This window comes from Delphinapterus leucas, chromosome 15 (assembly GCF_059928025.1).
Source record: "Delphinapterus leucas isolate spDelLeu-1000000601 "Yukka" chromosome 15, BTC_Dleu_Yukka2, whole genome shotgun sequence".
In the NCBI taxonomy this organism is placed as follows: Eukaryota; Metazoa; Chordata; class Mammalia; order Artiodactyla; family Monodontidae; genus Delphinapterus; species Delphinapterus leucas.
The window spans coordinates 60,931,000-60,957,716 of record NC_143143.1 but is presented as its reverse complement, the minus strand read 5'-3'; the positions used below and the strand labels follow the sequence as shown (position 1 = coordinate 60,957,716).

The following is a 26,717-nucleotide window of genomic DNA, read 5'->3' as shown; positions in this document are numbered from 1 at the left end:
CTTCTTGGCCCTCAATACCCCACTATAACACTATTTCACTGCTGACGCCAGACTGGGTTTTCCACACATCAAGCAGTTCTGTGACACCAGCTGGGTGTGTTCTACAATTTAACTCCGTTCTGACACTACCTGGAATTAGTGTCAGATCCTACAAGAGTGCCCTCCCTCCACTTCAGACATGAGTCTCAAGTTCAGGTTGTCACCTGTGCTTCTGACAGACCAGCTATCAATCGGAGTTTCCCAAGACCCCCTCCCCAGGTTTCATTAATTTGCCAGAGCAACTCACAGAACTCAGGGAACCAGTTTACCTACTAGATCACAAGTTTATTGTAAAAGGATAAAACTTAGGAACAGCCAGATGGAAGAGATGCGGAGGGCAAGGCATGTGGAAGGGGGGCGGAGCTTCCATGCCCTGCCTGGGTCCCCACTCTCCCTGCACCTCCATGTGTTCTCCAGCCCGGAAGCTCTATGAACCCCATCCTTTTGGGGTTTTATGGCAGCCTCATTACACAGGCACAGTTGATTAACTCATTGGTTGTTGGTGAAAACCTCCAGCCCGTGTTCACTCCAAGGATTTAGAAGTGTGTGCCAGAAACAGAATGAAGACCAAATCTATATATTTCTTATTATAAATCACAATATCATAGTAGTCTAGTAAAGCCTGCCCCCTACCCACACAGGGGTCCTGGGGTTCATAGCCTGAGGAGACTGAATCCCCAGAGGGGTCTTTGCATTGAGCCATCTTAGCCACAGAGCTAAAGGCTCTTCCCAGCCCATGGCCCATGGGATAGGAGTCCCCCAGAAGGGGCCCTTTAATATTCTCCCTGAATATCTCTCCCTGCTCCTCAGCTGTACCTCTCAATATATCTTTCCAAAAATGCCAAGTCTAGTTAATTGTTTTCATCCCCAATGTTAAATGATATCAATAACAATAATACATATATCGCATGGATTATTTGTGGTCATCATTTGCTAATCCTCATACTTGTGCCGCACTGGGTCAATGATTATAGTTCTGTGATGTGCTTTCTAAGGAGTCGTGGCAGAATGGAAAAAAATCACAGCAAGTCACCTCATCTCATTTTCTCATTTAAAGAACAGAGACAGTTACTTGAAGAATTTGTGAGGATTAAAAGAAATATCTGTATTTCCTCAGTTCTATATGGTAGCCTCTATGTCTACCCAATGCTATGTCTGAGGAAATTTGGGCAGGAAGAGAAAATAACAACTTGTATCTTATCTAATAACTTAAAAAAAGAACAGCTTTACTGAAGTAAAACTGACAAGATGAATTACACGTATTTAAAGCAAAGCATTTGGTAAGTTTTAACATACGTATACACCCGTGAAACCACCGTAGCCAAGATAATGGACCATATCCATCACCTATAAATGTTTCCACATGTGTAATTTAGAGCAGGGGCTCTGGGAGCTCCCATTTGTCTGTGATTTTCAGAAGGATCATTCTCTTGTTTCAATGCTCTGCTGTAGTCTTAACCTTCTTGACGATGGTATATTTGAACTTGTGTTTTGTAAGTGAAGTTTGATGGGATGGTGGCTCATGTGGCAGGAGATATGTGTGCATTAGTTCCTTGCTACCTTATTAGTATATGCGTTTGTGATGCCTGCTATGTGGCTTCTGTAACAAGCTTATTTTGTATGTAGGGCCACACGCTCAGAAGGGCTCCTCTCTTGTTTTAATGCTCTGCTGTCACATCTTAAAATTCTTAATAATTGTCATCTTGAAATTTTTAATTTTATCTTTGAACCTGTGTATTGGAAGTGAAGTCCAATGGGCAATGGATCTTGTGTGTGAGCAGAAGAGAAACATGCGATATGGGTGTTCACCATTCACATACAGTGTTCACAGTGCCCCATGAGCATAGAATTCTGGTGAACCCACAACGCATGGACATTCAGCGAGACTCAAAATGAGTACAAGGGAAGCGTGTTATATCTATGGTAAGGAGGGGCACAGACCAAAGAGGCCATGCTTTCTGTTCAAACTAGAAGTTTCTTAGGTCACAGAAAAAAGGTAATGGTCTTCCAAGAAACAAGGACAATCAAGGAAATTTAACATATCCTTTCTTAGTCATGATACTTCCCTGTTTTAGCCAATCACTTACACTGAAAATGACAACATAGAAGGAAGGGGAAACATAGGACACCTCATACTTCCCTTTCCTTTCAGCCTTCCTTATTCATTAGTAAGTAGGAAGTAGGGAGTGTTGGTAAAATGTGTGAATATCAAGAAGTGAAATAAAAGCAATTCAGTTGGTTTGGTGCAGCATTTCCACTGTCCTGGTAAGAATGTATGAGCTATGCAATACCAATGGTGTAGTATCAGTGATTCCACATATGAGTTAAATGCTCTTATATTGCATTTAAAACTGTCATTGCACAATATAAACATGAATGGTAAAATTCATGCTAATAATTTAAAATTAATTTTTCTTAGAACAACATTTAGTAGTAAATAAAAAACACCATGACAAGTTGAGAGAGACTAGAAGAGAGGAAACAGCTTTATACTTCAATACTCCTACTGGCACGTTTTTCCTACTTTTTGAACAAGGGGGCCAGCATTTTCATTTTGCATTGGGCCCTGCAAATTATGTTGTTGGCCCGGTTTGGAAAGCTTGCGGTCAGGATGCTTCCTCTCAGAATGCAGCTGCCATGTTGGGAGCAAGCCCAAGCCATATGGAAAGGGCACGTGTAGGTGCTCCAGTCAACAGTCCTGCCCAAGCCCAGCCTTTGGGGCATCCCAGCACAGGTGACAGAAATACAGCCTTCAGATGATTCCACTCCTACCTCTCCTAGCCCTCCCCCAGCCCCACCTCAACTTCCAGACACCTCCATCCACCTGGGTCTTCCAGCTGAGTCCCAGCCTTCATGGAGTAGAGACAAGCCATCCCTGCAGTACCCTGTCTGAGTTCCTGATCTACAGAATCCATGAACAAAATAAAACACATGGTTGTTATGTTTCACCAGAGATTAGGGTAGTTTGATATGCAGTAATAAATGTATCCTAGTTTATTCACTGGCGTTGATTCCAATCTTTTGTTAATACAAATGAAGCTGCAATGAATAACTGTGCATAGTTTATGTATACTTAGGGCAGATTCCTAGAAATGAGGATTACTGTGTCAAAGGGTAAAATGCATACACAATTTTGTTAGCTATTGCCAAATTCCTCTCTAAACAGCCTTCTTTGTGTTTACAGTATATTTGTACATGTATAATTCCCCTCCCCAACATACCTACAGAGAAACATATATAGAGAAAAATGCATAGAGGTACAGCTTGATGAATTCCTGATGAAACTAAACACATGTGTAACCCTCACCCAGGTCAAGAAACAAACATTCCTAGCAACCTAAAAGCTGCCCTAGTCCCCCTTCCCAGTGAGTACACCCTTCCATGGTATGAATTTACCACTATTTATCCAATTTCCTTTTGGTATTTCCCGTTAGGGGCTAATACATTCTATGCTCCTTGGCTTTTATTATAGTCATCAGAACCTGTTGCACAGATGTCATGTTTGTTAGATCCTCCTCTATGGTTCTGCCATTCTGTTGGGTTATTGTTCTCAAACTAGGTTCCTGTGGAACCCTGGGGTTCTTTCTCAAATGACAGGAAAAAGAACAACTGCATGGATCGGCTCTTCTCAGTGCAAAAATTTTCCTAAAACTTTGGGGTTCGTTCCCACTTGTGGGCTACCAAGTTTTAGCAATGACAGATGTTCAAGAAGCAGGAAATAATGAGAAGACCCAGAAATGCCATGGGCTGCTCCTGAGAATAACAGTGGTCATCATCTATGGACAAGTCTTTTGCATTGGGATAGGGTTTTTTACGTACAGTAGATAGATCTTCTCTAATCTTCAAAAGCCTTGGCGAAATAGATATTGTGACCCCTCTTTCACTGGGAGTGAAAACCCAGGCTCTGAGAGGGGAAGTAACTTGCTCAAGGTTCATTGCTCACATTGGAGGATGGCAAAGCCTATAGGCTCTGGGCCCCCCAACGGCCCTGGCTTCCTTCGGTTTAGACCACATCTTTGTGTCCTCTTCTCAGTCTGGCACCCAAGGCTCTGTCTCCTCTGCCTCTTTCAGAGCTCTGGCCTCTTCCTTCCCCTTCCTGAATGTTCTCAAGCTTTTCCCTGAGCCAGCCCCTGGGCCTTTGCACATGCTGCTCCCTCTGCCTGGAACCCTCTTCCTCTTCACCTAACTCCTCCTCGTCCTTCAAGGATGCCTTCCCTAAGTTGGTATCCTTGCTCCAATAGCGCTGTATAGTTCCTCTGTCACTGTGCTTTCCGTTGTTTGGTTATTGAATTTCTGTCTCCTCCCACCCACCCCAGACTGTAGGCACCTTAGAGCAGGTGTCTGTCTGTCTTGTTCATGGCTGTGTCCACAGAGCCTAGCACAGTTGCTGGCACATAGTAGGCACTCAATAACATTTGCTGAGGGAAGGGACCATCTTACTTGAGTCTCATGGCAACCCCTGTGAAGCAAGCAGGGCTGGGTTGCTCGCTCCAATTTTACAGATGAGGAGAGTGAAGCCCAGAGAGGGAAGGGTCCAGTCCTCTGTGATTTGTGGACACAGCCAGGCCTGGGTGACTGTGGTCCTGACACCTCTCCCAGACCAAGGGGTGGGGCCTCAGCCAGCCAGGGGGCTTCCAGGGCTCCCGTAGCCCTCCCTTGTTTCCCAGATTGCAAGTGACAAGTGTGACCCTACCCTGCCCAGGGCCTGGCGGGCGGGGTGGGAGGGGTGCATGGGTGCAGCCGGAGGTGGGATCAGAGCAGCGAGAAGGCCGAGGAGGTAGACAAGAAAGCTAAGTCCTACTTGCAGAAGAGTTGGGGGGTGGCGGAGCTGTGGTCACGTTCTGAAGCCAGGGCAGGGGAGTCAGGAAGTCAGAAGCAGGAAGGAAGCTCCCGTCCCTGCCCCAGGAGGATCCAGAGGACTCAATGGCCTTTATCTTCCTGTGTGTTTCAAGCACTGGTCAGCTTGGACTCAGCAATTGCTTATGTATTTATTTTCCTTTCATCTTGGTCACAGGGAACATAAGACTCTGGAGCAGGTGATTTGGGTCCAAAACCACCTCTGAAACCCCTCACTGTGTGACTTTGGCCAAGTATCTTGGCTTCTCTGGACCTCCATTTCCCCATCTGTAAAAGGGGGAGATGATAATAGTACCTATCCCATACGGTCATTATAGGGCTTCCCCAGATATTCTAAGGGAAGTTCTTCGTGGGGTGCCTGGCATAGAGAAATAATTAGAGATAACATCACAGAGAATTTACTATGTACAGGCCCAGTACGAGGGCCCTTACAGTTTACTAAGCCTTCATGTGGATTTTGGAGGCTCCAGCATGATCCTCGAAAGGGGCAGAAGTGGGACTTGGACCTAGCTCTCTACGGAGCCAGAGGGCTGAACCAAAGAACCATGTTACTTAGACAGAGCAGTTGCTGCATGCCGGGCCCTGCATTCTGTTCCATACGGCAATAAAGGCCAAGTGGGAATGGACAGTTCTTCCAGGACAACTGATGGCCATCTGGGACCCTCTCTTCAGAAGGAATACTTCAGGCCCAAACCTGCACTCCAGTTTAAGAACCCCTGGAGCAGGAGGGGAGCTGGAGACGGGCTGAGCTAGGCGGTGAAGAGTCCTCCTTGTAGGCTGAGCTCAGGGTACTTGGGAGCCACCGAAGGCTCTAGGCAGGGGACGTGACATGACTGTAGGCCAAGAGGGAGCAAACCTGGAGATGGGGCTCTATTGGGAGGCTGCTGGGATCGTCCAGGCAAAACATGAGGCTGGGGTGAGAGGGCAGGCACTGGAGGGGAAGCGGTGCCGGATGTCCTGCTTCCCTTCCTGCCAGCTGGGAAATGTCACCTTTGGGTACAGCTTGCCCTGCTCCCAGAGAAGGAAGTTGTGGTGGAGGATGGCAGAGCCACCCACCAGACATGGATGGCTCAACTCCAGACTTACACAAAAGAGAAATATTTAACTTACTGAGTTTTGGGGTCTTTCTGCTACAGCAGCTTGGCCTGTACCAGAACTCACTGTGCGACCTCAGGCAAAGCACTTTACCTCTCCTAGCCTCAGTTTCCACGTTTGTAAAACAGGGGCAATAATAGAACCCACTAGGATTCAGAAGTGGTGTGTGTAGAACTAACATGGAGGAGCCATGCAGTTAATGCCCCTTATCCCCACACGAGCCCCTGGCCGGCCCCTCACTCCTGTTTAGCCCAGTGGCAAGACTTTTATTTTCTCTTCCTCCTTCTGACTCCCTTGGTGGCACAGGCTCAGGGCAGTGGACACAACAGACGTTAGACCCAGGGTCTGGATGACTTTCAGGCAGAGGCGATCCCTCTCCTGAATTTTACAGATTAGGAAACTGAGGTCTAGAGAGGGGCAGGAATTTGCCCCAGCTCCACAGCAACTCGGGCAGAGTGGTGCTGGATCCAGTCCTTCGTGGGCACCGGGGTGGGGAGTTGATTTCCAAAACAGGTGTCGGGGGCACCTTTTCCCACCACTCTCCCTTGGCTCAGTGGCATCACTCTCCCACACTAGCCTCCTTATGGTTCCTCACAACTACCTCAGGGCCTTTGCACATGCTGTTCCCTCCAGTGGGCCTACTCTTCCCCCAGCTCCTCACCTGGCTGCCTCTTTCTCACCTTTAGTCCTCAATTTAAGTGTCCCTCTTCAGAGAGTCCTTCCCTTGATCACCCTGCCTCTGAAATCTTTTATCTGTAACTCCTGTTTATTTTCTTCACTTACAATATATTAAGTAGTTAATTTAGTTAAATAAAAAAATTTTTTTAAAATTTTATTTTGGCGGGTCTCTCCCTCTAGCCTGTTAAGCTCTATGATTTCGGGGCTGTGGCCATCTGTCTGTCTCGTTTGCTGCTCCCTCCCCATCACCGAGGCAGGCCTCGGCCCAGGCAGGTCCTCAGTACGTCCCTGCCATGTGAAAGAATGAATACGTGTATGAATGAATAAATACACGAGTGAATGTGCCAGGCCTAGATGTCCACCGCTGCACTGAATTTGCACGACTTCCCCGTGACTAGATCACAGTCTCTGCATTGTGCACATGAGGAAAGTGAGGCTCAGAGAGGTCCTACAGGGGAGGGGGGAATGTGTTGGATGCTAAAGGCCATTGGACTTCCCTGCCCTCGGGACACAGGCAACAGAAGCTCACAGGCCACATTACACGTTAATCTAACACAAGAAAGTAACACATTTTTGTTGGATGTGGCCTGGACCAGATTCCATTCTCAGAAGGGCTGCTCCATCAAAAGATGCTGATGCTGCTGTTGCCAAGGCAACACTGTTAGCTTTCCGAAGCATCTTCATTGAGAGAGGTGAAGGCCCAGATGGACACTGAGGGGCGGAAAGTCTGGAAAAAGGGATCAAATCACCCAGCCAGCAGGACAAACCATCCTGATGCTGACTTATTCCCTGCCCTCTGCAAAGGGCCACCTCCTACCCCACCCATGATTGTTGTCTCTGGGCTGTGCTCAGTGAACTCTCTCCCCCAGTGTGGCAACTGCCTTTGCTGCGAACGTGCAGAGATCGCGGGAACAATGCATTCTGCCTGCCTGGCTCCATCGGGGCCTACCAGGTGCCAGTGGGAAAGACAGATTAGTCTTGGAAAACTTTCCAGAAAGTTCCTTCAGCCCTTGATATAGGTGGAGGGGACACCACTCCAGCATTTTTGTGGTCGGTGCCGAGGTGCCTCCAGAGAGCTCTGGACAAGGGAGGCAGCTGACAGGTGCAAGTGCACTGGAGGTGGTGACTGGCTGTGCTGCTCGGATGAAACTCTTTCCCTCTCTGAGCTCTAATTTCTTCATTACTAAAATGGGGGAACGCTGGTCTGATGCAGGGAGAGGGGACAAGGATTCTACATAGGAACCTGCAGATGTAGGTATCTCAGAAGCCAGGTCCTGCAAGCGGTGGCCTCCAGGAGACCCACCCAAGGCCAAGACCTCGCCAGCCAGGTCCCCTAGGGCCTTGTGCACCCAGAATCCTTTAGCTGTTCATGTCTGCAGCCATGGTGAGTCAGCGTTGCTCTCTTTTAGATGTTTGTAGGCGCTCCATCCTTATTGCACAGATGAGAACTGGAGGCTTAGAGAGGGCAGGGGCTCTGCTCCAGCGACAGAGCCTGGACTGCGAACCAGGGTCTGACACCTCTGGGCAGAACACAGCAGTGTCCTAGATAGTCTGGGGCAAACCAGGGATTAGCTGGAGCCTGAGGGGCAGGCCTTGGGGGCAGGGAGGCTAGGAGAAGAGGCAGAGATGGAGATAAGAGAGATGGGAGTCTGAGAGATGGAAAGAGAAAAAGTGAACCTCTGTTCTTGCCTGCCCAGCATCCCTGCTTCCTAAAGTGGCTCCTCAGTTTCCCCAAGGCCAGTCCACACGACTTGGAGGGAACTAACTCCACCCCCTGGTTCCAGGCATGGTAGTATGACCCAGGTCTGGTCAACCAGAATCACAGTGATAAGCACAGGGATGGACACAGGACCAGTCCTGCCTGGAAAGAATCCTGCCTTTGCTGGAATCCCTGGGACAGGGGAGCTTTCTGTCTGAAGGATGCTTAGCAGGTAGGACACAAGCCTGGGGCTGCTGGAGCCATCTTTCAGGAGAGAACGTGACTGAAAATGAGGTCAGCATGGTGGATGGCAGGCCTGAGAGGTGGAGAGGGACATCACTTGGGCACCTGGATCTAACCACATCTGAATCCATCCCTAGACTCCCTGTATGTGAGTCAATCCATTCCTCAGGATAAGGTTTCTATCCCTTGCACTTGAGAGTCCTGGCACAGAGAAGGAAGGAAAGTAAGAAGGAAGGATGAATATTTTAAAGAACAGATGTGTGAGCGTTACCCAAATCGGCTTCTTGGTCTTCTTAGACAACTGGAGTGCAGACAGGGATTTGGGGCTTCATCCCACCCAGAGGAGTTCTGTCCCTGGGGCACACAGCATTGCCTATACACTTGTAGTACAAAAATAAATGCTGTAGATACAAAAATAAAATGCTTACCTTCCCTGGGTCCAGAAGAAGGGGTGGCATGCACTAGGGGGCCGATTTCTCCACCCCATGCACCTCTTTGGGAACTAACATTTATTAGGCACCTGTTTCATGCCAGGCTCTGTTAAGAAGTTGCAATACAAGGTCTCATTTCCTCCTGTCCCATCACAGCAAGGACGGAATACCACCATCTCCATTTCACAGACCAGATGATTGAGGCCTTGAGAGGCTGAGCCACTGGCTTCAAGTTCAAGAGCTGCAGCAGGGCTGTCTGACTCCTAAGTCCTGCCAACAGCACCACACTGCACACCGTAGACACTAAATAAAGGCTGGCCGAGCAAATGCTGGATAGGGCGGTGTCAGCCTTCTGGGCAGCCACCTGCCCCTAAGTACTTTTCCCTCCTGCCTGAAGTCACCATTAGCAACCACATCCTTTGGTTTCCCTGAAGGAGATCAGCATTGATCTGTGCTGGGTTTAATCAGTGGATTGGCCGAGGTGGGACCCAGGGGCGGGGGCAGAGCCCAGTGGGATGAAGGTGCCCCATTTCCACCGTGCAGCCCCATCCAGGAGAAAGCCTTCTGAAGACAGAGGTGCAACCTGGAGGTAGGGCAGGTCGGTCGTGGGCTGGGTCCGGGTGTTGGCTGAGGATGACAGGACTTTGGTGGCCTCATCAGGTCTGAGGAGGGTGACACAGTAATGGGACTGGGTGGCAGAGTGGCTGTGGCCCCTCTCTGAAAAAAGTTCATGAGAAGCCCGTGGTCTCCCAGACTCAGCAAAGGCCCAGTCTCCATGGAGCCCTAGCTGCAGCATCGCTGTTGGACAAGGCAAGAGGAGGCTAGGGGCTCTGCCTTGGAGGCAGGAGGGATCTGGACCCAGCGATTGGTGTCCTGTTCGAGGCAGAGTGGGCCCCAAGAGCCCCTGAACTTGAGCTGGGGTCACAGGGAGTGCTGAGGGCAGCCCCCAGACAGAGATCTGGCTTCCTACGGACAGAGAAGCCCTGGAGCACAGACAGGAAACTTAGTTCTAGACCCTTCTTCAGCGACGGTGTATCTGTTTTAACCCAAAGATTCCTTCCAGTTGTTTCTAGAGGCTGAGAATGTCACTGTGGCCCTCGTAGCTAGAAATGGTGAAAGCAGCTGGGGGTGGGGATAGTGACCTGGGGTTTCAGCTCATGACATACGAGGACCAGCTTTTTTCCAAGGGTATCCGTAGCCCTGAGAGATGCTCTGGGATAATCAGGGCCCATTTTCAAATAAATAAATTTGGGGAAAGCTGCCTACTCTAGCCCTTTCATGGGCAGTCACTAAGCACATGACCACACTAATGGCCCTGACAAGGCCTGCAGCTAAGAATGCCGGTTCACGTTGATTTAACCTGGTGTTTCCCTCCCTCACTTGACCACAGGTACTTTTAGAAGGGAGTCCTAGTTATTCTCTCTGGAATATATTCTAGGACATTCAAGGGGTAAAGGAATCCCTCTTAGATCTTCTGGAGCCCCTGAGAAACCACATCTGAGCTTTAGATGCTGGGGCCTAGGAGTGGTGGACAATGTGGGTGGAAATAACTCCCGTTATAGGGTGGATGCAGCTCCTTCAGTCCTGAACAGAAAGTTCAAGGACATCTCAAGGCTGAGAAAGCTTGGAACAAGAGATGGCCTTCCCAACAACCCAGGGACAGACTCTGGGCCTCCATCTGGGCAGTTTCCCTGTAAATACCTTCCTGCCTGCCTCACATCCCACCACTAGCCGTGTATTCCTTTGAGGAGCCCAGTTAAATCTGTTCTCAGCTCATCCAGGGTACTGCGACCCTCAAGCTGGCCGGAGGGCCCTGCAGGAGGCAGGAGAGAAGAGGAAATAGGGACAATGAAGAGGCAGGAACCCCCAAACACCCACCATTTCACAACTTGAGGGAAAAAGGGAGGGAGGTGGCTCTTCTGGACTCCTGGGGTAAGGAGGGCTGGCTCAGGGGACCCAGGGTATCCAGGACAAGGTCCTGGCATCGTGTCCTGTGTTTGGGTCCAGCTTGTTCAGAGGATACCACATCCAGGTCCTCATGCGGGACCAGCCTCCAGGCGTGGCTGCTCCTTAGATGTCTGTGGGACGCACCATCATGCGAGTAGAACGCAGTGAGTAGCTGGGGCCTTGGAAGTAGTGCCAGCGGATGCCGTTGAGCTTGCGCACGTGGTGGCGGGCCGGGTAGTAGATGCCATTGAGGTTTGAGAGGCCGCAGGCATCAAACCACCATCCTGGTGGAGGGGGAGTTAGAGGCTTTGGGGATGTGGGGGCCTAGCCAGTGGGGTGAGGGCAGCCCCCTACCCCAAAGATGAATCAGGGCTGGTGGCTCCTCTGGGAAGCCAGCTTGCTGGAGACGGGGCTGGGTGGGAACGGGCATTGGCTGGTGGGGGAGGGAGGCTCCCAGACTCGCTGCTCAGTATGGGGCCTCCAGAGGCAGTGCACTCATGTCTGTCTCTCTGTGTCTCTCTCTGATCTCTCTGTCTCTCTTTGCTCTCCCTTACCCTACCTTTCTGGGTCTCTCTGTCTTTCACACACTTTGTCCATCTGTCTTTCTGTGGTCTGTGTTTCTCTCTCCATCTCTCCCTCTGTACTTCCCTCTGTCCCCGTGTAGCTCTGTGCCCAGCACTCTGTCTGTCCATCCTGATGTCTCTCTCGTCTCCATCTGTCCCTGTCTCTGTGTCTCTGGAGGTCTCCTCTGATCTCTGTCCTTCCCATTCTGTCTCTCACTCCGCATCTCCCACTCTCTGATGTCTCTCCCCACAGAAAACACTGCCTAAGCCAGAGTTGGTGGGCAGCTGCCCCTCTGCCCTCCACCCAGGTCTCCCGCCTCCAGATCCTGCTTGGCCCGGGAGGAGGGTTGGGGAGGAAGTCTCAGGCCTGGGGTTGGGGCAGATTAGGCATTGTACCCCCCTAGGGTGCACCCTGGGCCCCACTCTCAGTGCTTCTCAGAGGTCTCAGAGGAGAACTGGTGATGCCAGCTTTAGGAGGAGGTGAGACCTTGGAGGGGACCTCAAGGATTCTGTCAGGGGGAAGGTATGGATGAGGCACGGCCAGGCCAGCCCGTGGGTGAGCGAGACCCTGACCTGCACCCACTTCTTGATGGCACCTGGCTGCACAAGGACCCAAGTGGGGAGGGGATGGGGGTATTCAGCCAGGCGTGCCTGTGGGGAGGTGGGGCTTCACCCCGCCCTGCACCCACCTCCGGACAGCATCTGGGCGCACTTGCAGAGGCAGTTGTCGTTGTCTGCGTCGCGGGTGCTGAAGTTGGTGCCCTGCAGGACCAGGCTGCTCTGGCGCCCCGCCGAGCCGCTGTACCCACTCAGGGAAAGCCTGGAGGCCACCCGGAGGTGGTGATGGGAGAGGGGCCCAGAGTCAGGTTGGGGGTGGTTGTGGAAGGGGTTCCCCTCCGGTTGTGCTGAGGCATCTCCCCTCCCTGTCTGCTGCCTGCGGGGACAGAGTGCCCACCCCGTGCCAGGCCTCCCTCAGCTGGCTGAACCTGAGTCTTGGCCAGTTGTGAGAATGATCGTGACAATAATAATAATGAGGACAATGGCTAACATTTTTTTGAACATCTACTATGTGCCAGGCATTGTTTAAAGCACTTTACATGGGTTAATTCATTCTCATTTAATCCTCAAAATACCTTAGTATTCCCATTTTACAGAAGAGGAAACAGAGCTCCCAAGAGCCACAGGAGCCTGCCTGAGATCTCAGAACAAATGAGGGTGAGAGACAGATCCCAGCCCCACTTGGCCTGACTTGGGAGCTGTGTGCATTACCTTCCCAGCTGACCATCCGGCAACCCCAGCCCTATCACACCTCACGCCCACTCACGCCCTCCGGGAAGCCTTCCTTGACCACACCAGCCCACATGGATCAGGGCCCTGAGGCACCCCCAGCCCTGTGACTTCCACCCCTGCAGCCAGCTGGGGAGGGTTTCTATTTCTTGGTCAGGCTATGAGGCCCTGGCGGGCACATCCAGGCCTTTGTGGTGATTATGACCACAAGTTCTGGGGGTAAAATGCCTGGATTCAAATCCCAGCTGTGTGGCCTTGGGCAGATTGCTTCGCCTCTCAGCTTCAGTTTCTTCATCTGTTAAAATGGTAACGATAGTATATTAACCGTCATTGTGATGGGGTGACCTCGGCGTGTGACAGGTGCAGGGCAGCACTGGCACACAGTAAGTGCCTGGCACGTTCGGTGCTTGTGGATTCGTCCCATCCTGTCCCCGTGTTCCCAGCCCATGTGCATGGCTGGCACAGGCTTCCACTGAGCCTGGCAGGAGAGAGTGTTGGGGGCTTGTAGCAGGGCAGGGGCTGCACTGGCAGCTGAGGCGGGAGCCAGTTTGGGAGCAACAGAAGGTCCTATGGGTGGAGACAAGTGGACACCAGATGCAGCCGGGGCAGCTCAGGGAAGCCCTGGCTCCCCAGGGCAGGGCCTGCGAGATGCCCCCATTGGGATCCAGAGGGAATGTGGGGCCTGGGCATGAGGCCACCTCAGTCCCTGCATCTACCACCTGTGTTCTCTGTCTGTGGTGAGGGCAGGGCTGGCTCAGGGTGGCCAGCCGTGAAGCCTTAACTGTGCCCTTAAATATGCCACCCTGGGCTTGCATGAGTGGTGTTGCAAATCCCCCGCCAAGAGGCCTACCTGGCCAGGGGCTCCCTGGGGTGGGGGCAGGCTGGCTGGCCCACCTGCTCATATGGTCCCAGCTTCTCCTTGTGGCCATTGAGGGCTCCATTTGAGGGTTCAGTCATGTCAGTTCAAGGCCAGGCTCGGGGCTCAGGCTAAAGTTTGGGGTCACCTTTAGTCTGGGGCTGTGTGGAATCAGTGCTGGACAAAGCCGAATGATCTCATGGGGTCACTGCAGTAGCACTGGCCCCAAGTCCTCAGCCTCCCTTCCCCTCCTCTCTGGGAGCCAGAAGGGGGATCTATGATCTCTAAGGGACCCTCAAGTCATGAGCCGGGAAGCCCCAGTTGACCCATTGCTCAGATGCACTTTGGACATAATCATGGCTCAGGTCTGGGGAACACAAACATACACACGAGTCCTTGGACACCCCCAATTGAGACACATGAGGTGCGTGAGTCTGTGTCTGAGGTCGTGAGCATCCGGATACAAGTCTCCGTGCCTGCGTGTTTATGTGTGTGTTTAAGTTTGTGCAGCAGTCTCTATGGTGGGTCTGAGTGTGTGCTTTGGAATATGTCTTTGTGCCTGAGATTATGTGCCTGTTTACCTGAGAGGGCTTCTCTGAGGCATGTTTGCACACTTGCCTGGGTGTGTGTCTGTGCTTGTTTGTGTGGCTATGACACTTGTGTGAGTCTGTGCCCTGAAGGTTCAAGTGTGTACCCCAGGGGTGTGGTGAGCCCCTCCACATGTGCATGTGCGTCTGTGCGTGTCCCTGTATATCTCTGTGTGTATCTGGTGCTTGTTGCCTGGTCTGGGTGTGTGGGCACCTCTGGAAGGCCTGTGCCTGGTGTCAGTGTGTGCCTGTGTCTTGTCTGTGCCTCCCCCACCCCGCTCCGTGGGTCACTTCTCTGCAGTCTTATGCATGCACCCCAGCCGGGCTCCAGAGGGTTCCCATTATTGTGTCTGACAAATAAGGGTGCCCCTCCCACCCCGATGCCCATGCTCCAGCTTCTGCCTGCCCAGGTTTCGCCACCTCTAGGCTTCCCTATGGGGATCCACCCCACCTCACCAGGCAGCTGACTCTGTACGGTGGGGACCCAGGGACGGCACCTGTTTCTGTCACTCTCCCCTTAGCCCTTCTCTGGCAGTTTCCAGGTCCCTATGTGTTTTCCAGGATCTTCCAGGCTTTTCCTGAATGAGCAGGGCCTATTCCTTACGATCCCCGGAGCCCTTGAAAGAGCCTTGCTCAGGTTTGGGGTTTCTGTGGCCAGCTGCATGTCAACTCTTCTTTCTGCCTTCTTTTCAGAATCTCCCTGCTGCTTGGGGAGCCCTTTCTATCCTCTCTCTGTCTGGAGAATGCCTACTCTTCATAGGCACTACCTCCTCCAGGGAGCCCTCCCCGATAGCGCAAGCATCTCTATGCCCTTGTGCTTTCCCCTTAGGCAACTCCTGTCTTCTTGGGGGTGTGGGTTTGCTTGTGGACACACTCACCCTCAGACACACACGACACACTGGACTGTGAACAACTTTGAGGGGTAGAGCGCAGGTCTGATTCTTCCACAAATGACAAGAACCAGCCCATGCCTGGCACAGAGCAAGTGTTCAATATATCATTATTATTATTTAGGGCTCTGCAAAGGGTCACATAGATGTGGGCCCTTTGAAACCTGAGCATAACAGTCTGGAACCATGGGCAGGGAGCTTTCCATGTCTCAGATAAAAAGCCAGAGGGAGCGCATCAAATTCACAGAGGGGAGCACAGCAAGGGGTTCCAAATGTAACATACATGTATATGCTTGTATAAATGGACATAAATAATTGAGATATACATAGATGCAGAAATATTATATTTCTGTCTTTGAATATATTGTTTGTATATCTCTAACATTTATGTAACACTTACCACACGCTATGCGTTTTCTGCAGGTTATCTCAATTATGACATAGATACTATATTTTACAGATGAGGAGACTGAGGCACAGAGAGGTAAGTAACTTGTCTAAGGCCATGAATCCAACAAGTGATAGAGTCAGGGTTCATACCCAGGCAATTTGGCTCCAGGGCCATGTTCTTTAGCACAATGAGATACTTTTCCCGATGTTTCTTGCGCAAGAAAAATGGCAGATCCTGGACTTAGGGCCACAGAAGCTGCTGCCCAAGAATTGGGTCATGGAGTTGAGGTTTAACTGTTACTTGTGTAGGAAAGGGAGGCTCCCCCAGCTTCCTGTTATGCACTTACCATGTCCCAGGCACTGGAGATGGGAACAGCAGTGAACTTGCCCAGAGCAGTCCAGCCAAGTGTGTGAAGGGCTGGCTTGGGGACAGTAATTATAATATTATAATATAATGTTATAATATTATTTGCTGAACATATACTAAGTGCCAGCATTAATGCTCTATGTGTAGTATCTCATTCAAGCTTCACAGCACTTTAAATGAGGTAGGTACACCTATGGCACCCATTTTGCAGATGAGAAGGTGAAGGGACTTGCTCAGGGTCGCTCAGGGAGATAGGGATAAAGTCAGGATTTAAGCCTTGGCTTTGGTGGTCAGTGGCTTAAAGAGGAGTCAGCAGGACGTTGTGGCTACTCGCTGTTCAGCTTATGGAGTCGGAGGCATCCAGCTGAGCCCCGCCTAGCCCAGAGCCGGGGATGTTTCATTCAGCTCTAGACATTGCACTTGAAGGAGGAACATTATCAGACTGGGTTGGGTTCCATAGAAGGGATGTCAGAACCAGCTAGCTGGAGGAACCAGGGGCATTTAATAGAGGGGTTGGGGGCACATCACAGGGAAGCCCTCAGAGGTGGAATTAGGCATACAATGCAGGTGGACAGAGAGTCATCAGAGATTCTTTGGGAGGAAGTGACCTCCCATCAGTGAAGGCATTCCAGCATGGCTGGATGATGAATGTGGCCGTGGAGGAGATTCTAGCATCATGTGAAAAACCAGATGACATGTGAGGTCCTTTGTGGCCCTAGAGCATGAGTCTATGAATTCAATTCTGTCCTGGTTCCAAGCTAGCTTATCTTTAAGATCCTTGAGTTTCTGAGAGACGTAACATCATGTAGGAGAAACACCATGAGTTTTGGCAGCAAAACTGAATTCAAAACCAGGCCCTACCTGTTTTGTAACTTTGGGCAGGGGACTTAAGCTCTGTGTCTCAGTTTCCACATCGTTAAAGCAGGTACAGCAATGCTTACCTCAGAAGGTTGTGGGGAGGATTAAATGGAGTCATTTGCCTGGAACATAATAGGTGCTCAAGAAATGTTCGTTCCTTTTCCTGAACAGAGCCAAGAACCAGGCTGAGGGAGGGGTGAGAGACCTTGATGATTTTCTAATGGGCTCATATTTAAGCCCACCCTGTGGTTAAGAAGCAGAGGTACAGAGAAGCCCACTTGACTTGCCTGAGTTCACACACTGAGCTGGAGCAGAGCCAGAATGAGCCCAGTTCCCCTGATTCCCAGCCTGAAATTTCCACCTCACCCCACAGCATAGGACAGGCTGGGAGAGTCACCTCCCCGCTTCTGGGCCTCTGTAAAATGATTGCCTCGGGGTGACTGACCTTGGAAGGCCCCTTCCTGTTCCTGGCATGGCAGTGTCAGCGACATTCTCTCCACCCCACCCAGTGGCCAGGATGTGCTGAGTGCTAACCAGCCGCCTCCAGATCCCATGACGTGCGCCCAAATTGGGGACAGATGGCAGGAACTGGAGACGCCCAGGGACTGACCGTTGGTGCATACTCTGTAGCCACTAGCCCAGGGCTCCCAGCCCACCCATGAGCCTGGGCCCCAAGCCCACCTGTACAGCTGCCCCTCGCTGCCCAGCTGGAAATGCTCATACTGGGCGTAGGCCTCGTTGCCTTCCCAATCTTGCAGCTCCACGCGCAGAGAGTACGCTGCCCTGCTGGTGAGCTGGTGCACCACCTCGTTACCTAACCAGTGCTCCCCGGCTGGGTTGCCAAAGCCCTGGGGAAGAGGAGAATGGGGGTAGGCTGCATGCCGAGGAGGAAGGCTACGCCTCTGCTTAAGGAGCTGGGCTGGGCCGGGCTCTGGGGACACTTACCCAAAACCACTTTGCTAGGAGCTCCCCAACTCCTAGAGCAAAAAGACTAAGACTTTTGTGACTGTAAAAGCCTGTTAAAAATAACTGAAATCACATGAATCATAATTGAAATCTATAAAGTTCAAGAACAGGCAAAGAAAAAGAAGTCTGTGGTGGTAGAAGTCAGAATAGCTACTACCGGGCTTCCCTGGTGGCGCAGCGGTTGAGAGCCCGCCTGCCGATGCAGGGGACACGGGTTCGTGCCCCGGTTTGGGAAGATCCCACATGCCACGGAGCGGCTAGGCCCGTGAGCCATGGCCGCTGGGCCTGCGCGTCCGGAGCCTGTGCTCCGCAACGGGAGAGGCCACAACAGTGAGAGGCCCGCGTACCGCAAAAAAAAAAAAACAAAAAAAAGAATAGCTACTACCTTTAGAGGAGTCTTGACTTGGAAGGGACACAGGAGTGTTTCTGGGGTGCTGGAAGTGTTGTATATCTAGCTTTGAATGGTGGTCACATGGGTGAATACATATGTGAAAATTCACTGAGTCTTACACTTCAGATTTGTGCACTTAGCTACATGAATATTACATCTCAATTAAAAAATTAAATCAGCTGCATAAGTGGTAGAGCAAACATTGTTCAGTGACATGGCAGCCACTGCAAAATTTCAGTAACATAGGAATGTAAAGCTAAGAGCATTGGGAGTCACCAGTGTCCCAGAGTGACACGTGACCAATGCCCTTGGGCAGAACAATAATTCAGCACCGAGGACAGGGCACACCTAAGCCCCACTCCCCATTTTAGTCACGCTGTACCCCTTATTAGCCTAATGGTTAATATTTAGCAGTCTTTTGCATATTTCTGCTTCTGAGCACCCTATTTCTCTTTGCCATTTGAGTGATTCTTTAAAACCCAATTGGTTCAAGAACACCCATAGATTAATTTGGTACTTTTAAAAAGTATTTATCAAATGAACAGCAAGCAGACACACAAAAAATAGTATTGTATTTCTGTGTATCTTTTCCTATTTCTTTTGCTCTTAAAAACTTTAAGAGCTTTTAAGTCAGCTTGCCAAAAATCCTTTATCCAAAATTTAATTAAAAAATTGGAAGACAATCAGGCACTATTCCTCGTCTTGTAAAATGCATGGGGTCTTTAAGCCAGCAATTCTGAATTTAAAACATCTCTCCTGCAGATGTAGTCATGTATGTGTGCTAAGACAAAGACATTCATTTAAGCAATGCAGCCAGGGGTGAGTAAGCCAGCAATTCTGAATTTAAAACATCTCTCCTGCAGATGTAGTCATGTATGTGTGCTAAGACAAAGACATTCATTTAAGCAATGCAGCCAGGGGTGAGTAAGCCAGCAATTCTGAATTTAAAACATCTCTCCTGCAGATGTAGTCATGTATGTGTGCTAAGACAAAGACATTCATTTAAGCAATGCAGCCAGGGGTGAGCAGCGGAGATCACTTTTTTCTCTTCCCTTTTTTGTATTCTTTAAAAATTTTTAGCAAGGTATATGTATTATCTTTTCCAAAAATTAAAACAAAATAAAACTTAAACTTTCATTCTTAGGATATATGTCAGGACTTGCAAAAAGAGGGTTCAATTTCGGGTGATGGAGTCCCTGATAGCATATTTGCACTGGCCAAATCTCTTTGAAGGCAGTTGGTTCAGGTGGGCTGATTTATTTTCTGAGAAGGGTTGGGGGCAAACCAGACCTCTGCCCACAACCCACTTCCTGCCCCAGGTTTCAGGGCTGACAAGCTCCTCCCCAGGGCAGAAATGTTACCTGTTTGTAATCCTTCCAGTTCCGTTGGAAATTCATGCTGCCATTCTCACGGCGCTGGATGAGGGTCCACCCACCTCCACTGGCCTCCATGTCACAGAATACCTGGAGGAAATTGGGGAGGTGGGAAGTTGGAAGCCCCAGGAGGCAGCCAGAAGCCAGGTCTGGGCCAGCCCGAGGGTGATTTGGCTGACAGAACCTCACAGAGCAACAGGTGAGCTTGGTGGTCAAGGGCATCTCAAGGATCCAGGTCCGAATCCCCCACCTGTTGCCTTCATTTGTCTGAAACGGTGGGCAAGTGATGTCCTCTCGGAGCCTTCTTTTCCTCAGTTGTAAAATGGGGATGTTAATACCTTAACCTTTTTGTGCCTCAGTTTCTCATCTGCACACTGGGATTGTTGTGAAAATTAAATGAGATGAGTCATCCATCAAAAGAACAGAGCCTGGCACATAACATACTAGGAACTCAGTAAATGGAGGCCTTTCACTCGCTATTATTGCAGGGTTGCTGTAAGAATTAAATGCCAAGAGATGTAAAGTGCTTGGCACATGGTGTAGACTCAGCAAATGTTATTACAGGGGTTCCCTGGTGGCCTAATGGTTAGGATTCTGTGCTTTCATTGTGGAAGCCCAGGTTCGATCCCTGGTTGGGAAACCATCCTGCATGCCGGGCGGCATGGCCAAAATACAAAAAAAAAAAAAAAAAGGAAATGTTATTACATTCAGCAGATAAATGTTTTCTGAGCATTTACTAGGTGCCAGGTTCCATTCAAGGCATGGGGAATGCCAATATGGATAAGACAGAATGATTCTTTCTTTCAAACAGCTTACCATCCACCACAATCACATCTTTCAGTTTAACTTTTGTTCACATATTATTTTTTCCAGCCAGCTCAGTACATTTCAATGTTTGATGAGGAAACACTTGGTGTCTGCCCCTGTACTAGGTGAATCAGAGACAAATCAGAGATAAATTAACCCCCAGGGCTGGCTTGGTCTGGAGGAGGCTAGCAGACTGATAGGGCTAGGTCTGATAGGGCTAGCAGACTATTGAATAGGAACATTTGGGCAGCTACAAAGAGAGTTCCCAAGAAGGAGTCACGGGGCAATCCTGGAAAGCTTCCCAGAGGAGGTGGCATTGGAACAAGGCTTTGGATGATGATGTGCCTGCCAGACAGAGATCAGTGGGAATAGTGTTTCCAGTGGAGGGAGCAGGAGTAAAGGCTCTGAGATGGTGAAGTTCTGCTCAGGGAGAGAAGACAGTGGCATCTGTTGTGAGGGTAGCAGAAGTTGCAGGAAGGGAAACTGAGGCCTAGAGAAGGGAAGGGACTTGCTCAAGGCAAATGAGTCAAAAGTAAAGCTGAGGTTTGAGCCCAGATCTCTTGCCTCCCAGGCCAGCTCTTCCCTCTCTATCAGTGTTCCCAAATTTTAGTTATTCACACCTTCCCAAATTCCACCATAGCTGAACTAATTTCATATAAAATATTTACTTTAAAAATGGTATCTTTCGGGCTTCTCTGGTGGCGCAGTGGTTGAGAGTCTGCCTGCTGATGCAGGGGACACGGGTTCGTGCCCCGATCCGGGAAGATCCCACATGCCGCGGAGCGGCTGGGCCCGTGAGCCATGGCCACTGAGCCTGCGTGTCTGGAGCCTGTGCTCCGCAATGGGAGAGGCCACAACAGTGAGAGGCCCGCGTACCGCAAAAAAAAAAAAAAAAAAAAAAATGTTATCTTTCATAGAGAATGGACTTGAGGATACAGGGAGTGGGAAGGGTAAGCTGGGACGAAGTGAGAGAGTGGCATGGACATATATACACTACCAAACGTAAAATAGATAGCTAGTGGGAAGCAGCAGCATAGCACGGGGAGGTCAGTTCGGTGCTTTGTGACCACCTAGAGGGGTGAGATAGGGAGGGTGGGAGGGAGACGCAAGAGGGAGGAGATATGGGGATGTATGTATACGTATAGCTGATTCACTGTGTTATACAGCAGAAACTAACACACCACTGTAAAGCAATTATACTCCAATAAAGATGTTAAAAAAATGGTGTCTTTTTTTTTTACTTAAATAAATACTCAGACTAAATGCATCTTAAAAGGAAATCTTATTAGTACCATAGAGGGAAAATTAGTAACACTTGTCTTTATTCAGATAATTGTAAAAATACATATAATGAAAACAAAATAGTGTTAGAAAATTCTAGCTAGAGATTGAGGGCCTGATCTCTCTTTGTTAAAAGGGGGATTTAGCAGGTGTGTGAGAACTGTTGAAGATAATCTGAGCCATCCTCCTTGATATATTCAGCTGGGTTGAAAGAAAACTGAAAAGGGAATATGAAGTGGGAAGACTGGCTAGTTGTTCCCCAGACTCTTCCACTTCTGGGCCTGGCCCCCAAACCCTCCCTCCTGACATCCACATTTTCCCTTGACTGCCCTCCCCCCACACATCTGATAACTGGGCCTCAAAGTTCTGGGTAAGCTTGGGAGCCACTCACTGAAGACGGTGGAGCTTCCATCGGCCCCAGTCTCTAATTTCCCACCTAAAGCAAGCTCCCACACCTACCTTCAGCTGGACTGTAAGTAGATTAGAAATAAACTTCTTTGTGTTAAGCCCCTGGAACTGAAATTCTTGCAGGTTTGTTTGCTGTATCAGCTAGCATTATCTGAACCAACACAGAACCATTTATTGCTATTCTAACTTAAAAGCATCCCAGGCAAACATGCTGGAGAAGGATGCATTGCCAACTTTGGGAACTTCTGCTTTAACCGCATGATCTGACCCCTGAATGAGTGCGGGCTCCAGAGGGTAGGGTCACCCCCACCTTCTCTGGAATCTCAGATGTTGGACAAGGCCTGGAGGTGACGTTGGTGGGGGTAGGGCGGGGTGGGGTGGAGGGTTGTCTGAGAGTCTTCTGGCTCAGCACCCTCTGATAGCCTCAGCCCTCCGGGAGCCCCCTAACCTTTCTGGGCTCTGTCACATTGGCCACATGGATGGTGTAGATGCCACTGGCATTGGCTCCGGAGCGCTGGATCTCTGCACAGTCCTGGAACACCTGCTCAGCTGCCCTCATGGAGGCTGCAATGGGACAAGGTAAAAACAATTGGAAGTGAGCTAAGGAGAGAGGGAAGGGGTCAGGTGGGCACTCCCGTCTGCTCTGTGCCAGGTTCTGGGCTGGGAGGCGTTGGGGATAGGGAGAGATATTGGACCCTGGAAGGTTTCATAGAGGAGCTGACAGTGAGCTGGGACCTGGATGAGGAGCAGAGGCCACCCAGGTGGAGAAGGGGCGAGTGTCTCAGGCAGAGGGAACAGCATATGCACGGGCTCCAAGGCGGGAACAGTCCTGTGTGTGCAGGGTTCGGGGTGAGGTGAGGGGAATTTGGCTGAGGCCACAAAGAGGAGATGACTCACACCCAAATCCAGAGCTAAGGCCAGAGGGAACTCTGGCTGTTTGACGGACCAGAGAGCAACATTAAGGAAGGAGAGATGAGGCTGAGATTTCAGCCTTGAATGCAAGGCTGAGGAGCCCAGGCTCTGCAGAAGAAGAGCCCTCTGGCCAGAGGATAGAACAGAGATTGGAGGGGATGAGGCTCAAAGCAGGAAGGGCAGAGATGAGGCTGCTAGAGTTTTCCAGGACAGGTAATTGGGGCTTGAACTCCACTGAGGTACTTCCGCATTTCACAGACTAGGAAACTGAGGCCCAAAAGTGAGGTAACTGGCTCAACGCCACACAGCTGGGTCGGGTGGGAGGGGTTGGGCAGGGCTTTCCCTCTCTCCAGGTCTTATAGGGGATTTGTCCTTGGAGCTCTCTCGGGTAGGAGACCCAGGGTCCCCTCCACAGCCCACTCTACCAGCTGGATATCCCTGCAGCTCTTAGGTGGGTCCCCCTCATTATGCCCTCCCTGGGAGCTGACCTCTGGCCTTAAGGGAGAATATTAATTTAACGGCCAAATCCCACCAGGGCCCTGGAGGCCTTCAGGCTTAACCTGAAAAAAGTGACTGTTGGTAACTAAACTACAGAGGTTTCAAACACCCTCTCTGGCTCCTTTTTTGGGATCCAGTTAGAGGTTTGGGCTATGATTCCACCAGAAACCAATCTGTGGGTAGGTGGGTATCCAAGGATAGGGCTAAAGTTCCAGATGGATAGGTATCCTGACCAGTGAGGAACCAGGAAGCTACCAAGGGGTGGGACTTCCTGTTTTGGCCTCATTCTTGAACCTGGATCCTGGGTCCTGGAGCTGAGGCACTGTTGAAATGAGGCTGCTATTCCCAGATCACAAATGAAGGGACAAAGGCCCCAAATCCATCCCAGTCTGTGCACAAACATTCCCTGGGCAGAGTCTCCACGGCCCCATCTGCCAGCCCCCTGGTCCCTGGGGAACTGGAGTCTAGCCAAGCCTGGTAGGTTGCTGGCCTAGAGGCGAGCTGGGACAGGCCCAACTTTCCCAGCTAGGCAAGGGCAGAGCTAGGAGTTGGCCTCAGATTTCCAGCCACTCTTCTCAGGGTCTGTCCACTATTGTTTTCCTTAGTCAACAACAATAGCCTTAATGACAATCATAGCAATAAAAGTGAAATACCCACCATGCATTGTAGTGTTTCTCAGCCAGGTACTGTCAGGGGCAGTCTGGGGCCAGGAAAAGTATTTTCAGGGAGCATAAGAGCAAGGATGGACCAGTATTGACATGCAACATAGTTTGGCCTCAGCCTGGACCCCGCTTAATCTTTGTACCAGCTTCACCCCCTTTTGGCCCTAGGCACCATGCTCAGCCCCTTCATGTGTATGAACTCATCGGATGCTCTGTGCCAGAACTCTGAGAGATAGGAGCTATTATTATTCCCATTTTATAGGTGAGGAAAATCAAGGCTCTGAGATGTTAAATGACCTGTGCAAAGTGCCAGGGCTAGTAAGTGAAGGAGCCAGAGCTTGAACTCTGGTCCATTTGACTGGAGAGCCAGTACCTTTCCTACTACCCACCTCCCCTTGGGTCTCCACCACTGAGCCCATACAAGGTTGGACAAACAGACCTCGTTAACGAATGCTGCTTCTGATACCATGCATGGGTTAGGTCTTTTCTACCTGTGTCCCCGTCCTTCTAACCTTCTGAATGCCCTGAGTTCTCCACCCCTTGCCAGCCTCCACCTGCCTAGGACAAAGCTGTGCAGAGAGGGGGTGCAGGCTTCATGCTGGCCTTCATGGATGCCTGGTTCCTGTGCCCGTCTCCATCCAATCTTCTGTTCTACACCTGGTGACTAATCTTCCTCCAGTTTCTCCATCTAGACAGTAGGGAGAAACAACCCGTAGTGCCTCTCCCTGGTGACAGTGGGGCAGGACAGGCGTTTGGTCAAAGGGTGCCTGAGGCAAAGTCCCCTATACAACCTCTCACCCAGACTGGTGAGCAGACATTGGGCCACAGCTGGAGACTGAGTTAGCGGTGAGCCTGTGGGGAGAAGTGTTGGGCCCAGGCCCCGTGCCTTTGGCAGAGCTACAGGATTAATTTAGGCAGCCTCATTGCTACGGCTCTATGCACAAGCCAGTGATGGGTTCGGGTCACTCCTAATCTCATGGTTTGGAAGGTGTTCACCTCTCTTGCCTGTGGCTACCTCAGGCCTCACACCCCTATCTGGTGGGGCCTGCCCAACGTAGATGGAGCCATGGTGCCATCCTCTGTCTGTAAATCACTGCCAGCCATAGTGTCTGGAATCCATCACTATTGCTTTTTTTTTTTTTTGGCTGCATTGGGTCTTCGTTGCTGCGCGCGGGCTTTCTCTAGTTGTGGCGAGCGGGGGCTACTCTTCCTTGTGGTGCGTGGGTTTCTCATTGCGGTGGCTTCTCTTACTGTGGAGCACGGGCTCTAGGCATGTGGGCTTCAGTGGTTGCAGCACGGGCTTAGTTGCCCCACGGCATGTGGGATCTTCCCGGAGGACCAGGGATCGAACCCATGTCCCCTGCATTGGCAGGCGGATTCTTAACCACTGGAAACTTCAGGAACACTGCTAGCAGGGCATCTAGCACATAGTAGGCACTTAACAAATATGTATTTCCTCCTCCTTCCCTCAGAGACCCACAGACAGGTGTTGGGCATCTTTTGCAAGAGACAGTTGTGGAACTCTGCTGTTCACAGCTGTATCCGCAGCACCCAGCACCGGGTCTGGCGCAGTAAGTGCTTGTTGACTGAGTGATTGAATCTGGAACTGAGTGATTGAAGTCGGTCCCATTAGAAGTGAGGGATGGGGAGCGGGGCCGGCCATTGTCCTCCTTTCTCAGAAGCCTGGGCCACAGGTGCCTCCCCACTTCTGTTTGGCCCTCTAGGGCTTAGGGGCAGGGGGCATTAGGGTAAGAGAAGTCCTTGGGAGGCCTTGAGTCCAACGTCTCCATTCTGCAGATAGGGAAACTGAGGCCTGGGGAGGGGGGCAAGCCCAAGCAAGTGAAGATGGAGGGTGGATCCTGGACCCCGGACTCCTCAGTCTGGGCTGGTGGTATCCTTCTTATTATCATCACCTCCATCAAACGCATGGGGAAACGAACGCCGGTCAAGGTCACACGTGGAGTCGGGGCAAGAGTCTGCATTGGTTCCTCTTAGGACTGTTGTCATCACCATTATTACTACTGTTTGGTGTTATTCCTGTTTCATAGGTGGGGGCGGGGGGTGGTCTTTCCCGAGGCAGCTTCCAGGACTGGCGTGAACCGGGAGGGTAAGCGGGGTCTCCCACCCCTCTCCTCCCCTCCTCCCGCACCTGGCGGGCCCCCTTTGCTCACCCGGGCCCTGGGCCACGACGCGCACCAGGCGCTGCACCGACTCCAGCAGCTGGCTCTGCTGGCGCTGCAGGAGGCTGGAGTTGCTGCTGGCGGCGCGCAGGCTGCGCTCAAGGCCGGCGAGGGCGCCGCTCTGGCGGCCCAGCAGGCGCCGCAGCCGCTCCTTCTCGCCGCGGAGGCTGGCCAGCTCCGCCTGCTGCTGCGTCTCCAGGGCCTGCACCCGCGTCTCCAGCGCGCTGCGGGGCGGGGGCGCACAGGCGTGAACCCGCCGTCCCCACGTTGCAGTCACACTCGCGGGCTTTCCCCTGGGCCCGGGGATGAGACTCAGACCCGCACTGAGGCTCAGAGCGGTAGCGTCCCGCCCAGGGTTACACAGCCCGGAGGTCCGTGCCCACAGATAGCACAGAGTGCGGAGGGGAGGAAAGAGAGACCTGGCCTTGGAGTAAAATGGATTGGAGTCCAGT

At 51.0% G+C, this 26,717-nt stretch overlaps 1 protein-coding gene across 1 annotated transcript in view; it reads right to left on the bottom strand.

Annotated features, from left to right (window-relative positions):
• Positions 1-11,106: 11,106 nt before the first annotated feature.
• Positions 11,107-26,717, bottom strand: part of ANGPT4 (angiopoietin 4) — a 39,714-nt gene continuing 24,103 nt past the window's right edge. The window contains exons 4-9 of the mRNA XM_022592791.3: positions 26,257-26,489; positions 22,462-22,577; positions 19,506-19,607; positions 17,469-17,635; positions 12,242-12,372; positions 11,107-11,273 (exon numbers count right to left, since the gene is read on the bottom strand). Of these exons, the coding sequence (XP_022448499.2) occupies positions 11,113-11,273; positions 12,242-12,372; positions 17,469-17,635; positions 19,506-19,607; positions 22,462-22,577; positions 26,257-26,489 (910 nt within the window). The 3' untranslated portion in view covers positions 11,107-11,112. The remainder of the gene's footprint in view (positions 11,274-12,241; positions 12,373-17,468; positions 17,636-19,505; positions 19,608-22,461; positions 22,578-26,256; positions 26,490-26,717) is intronic.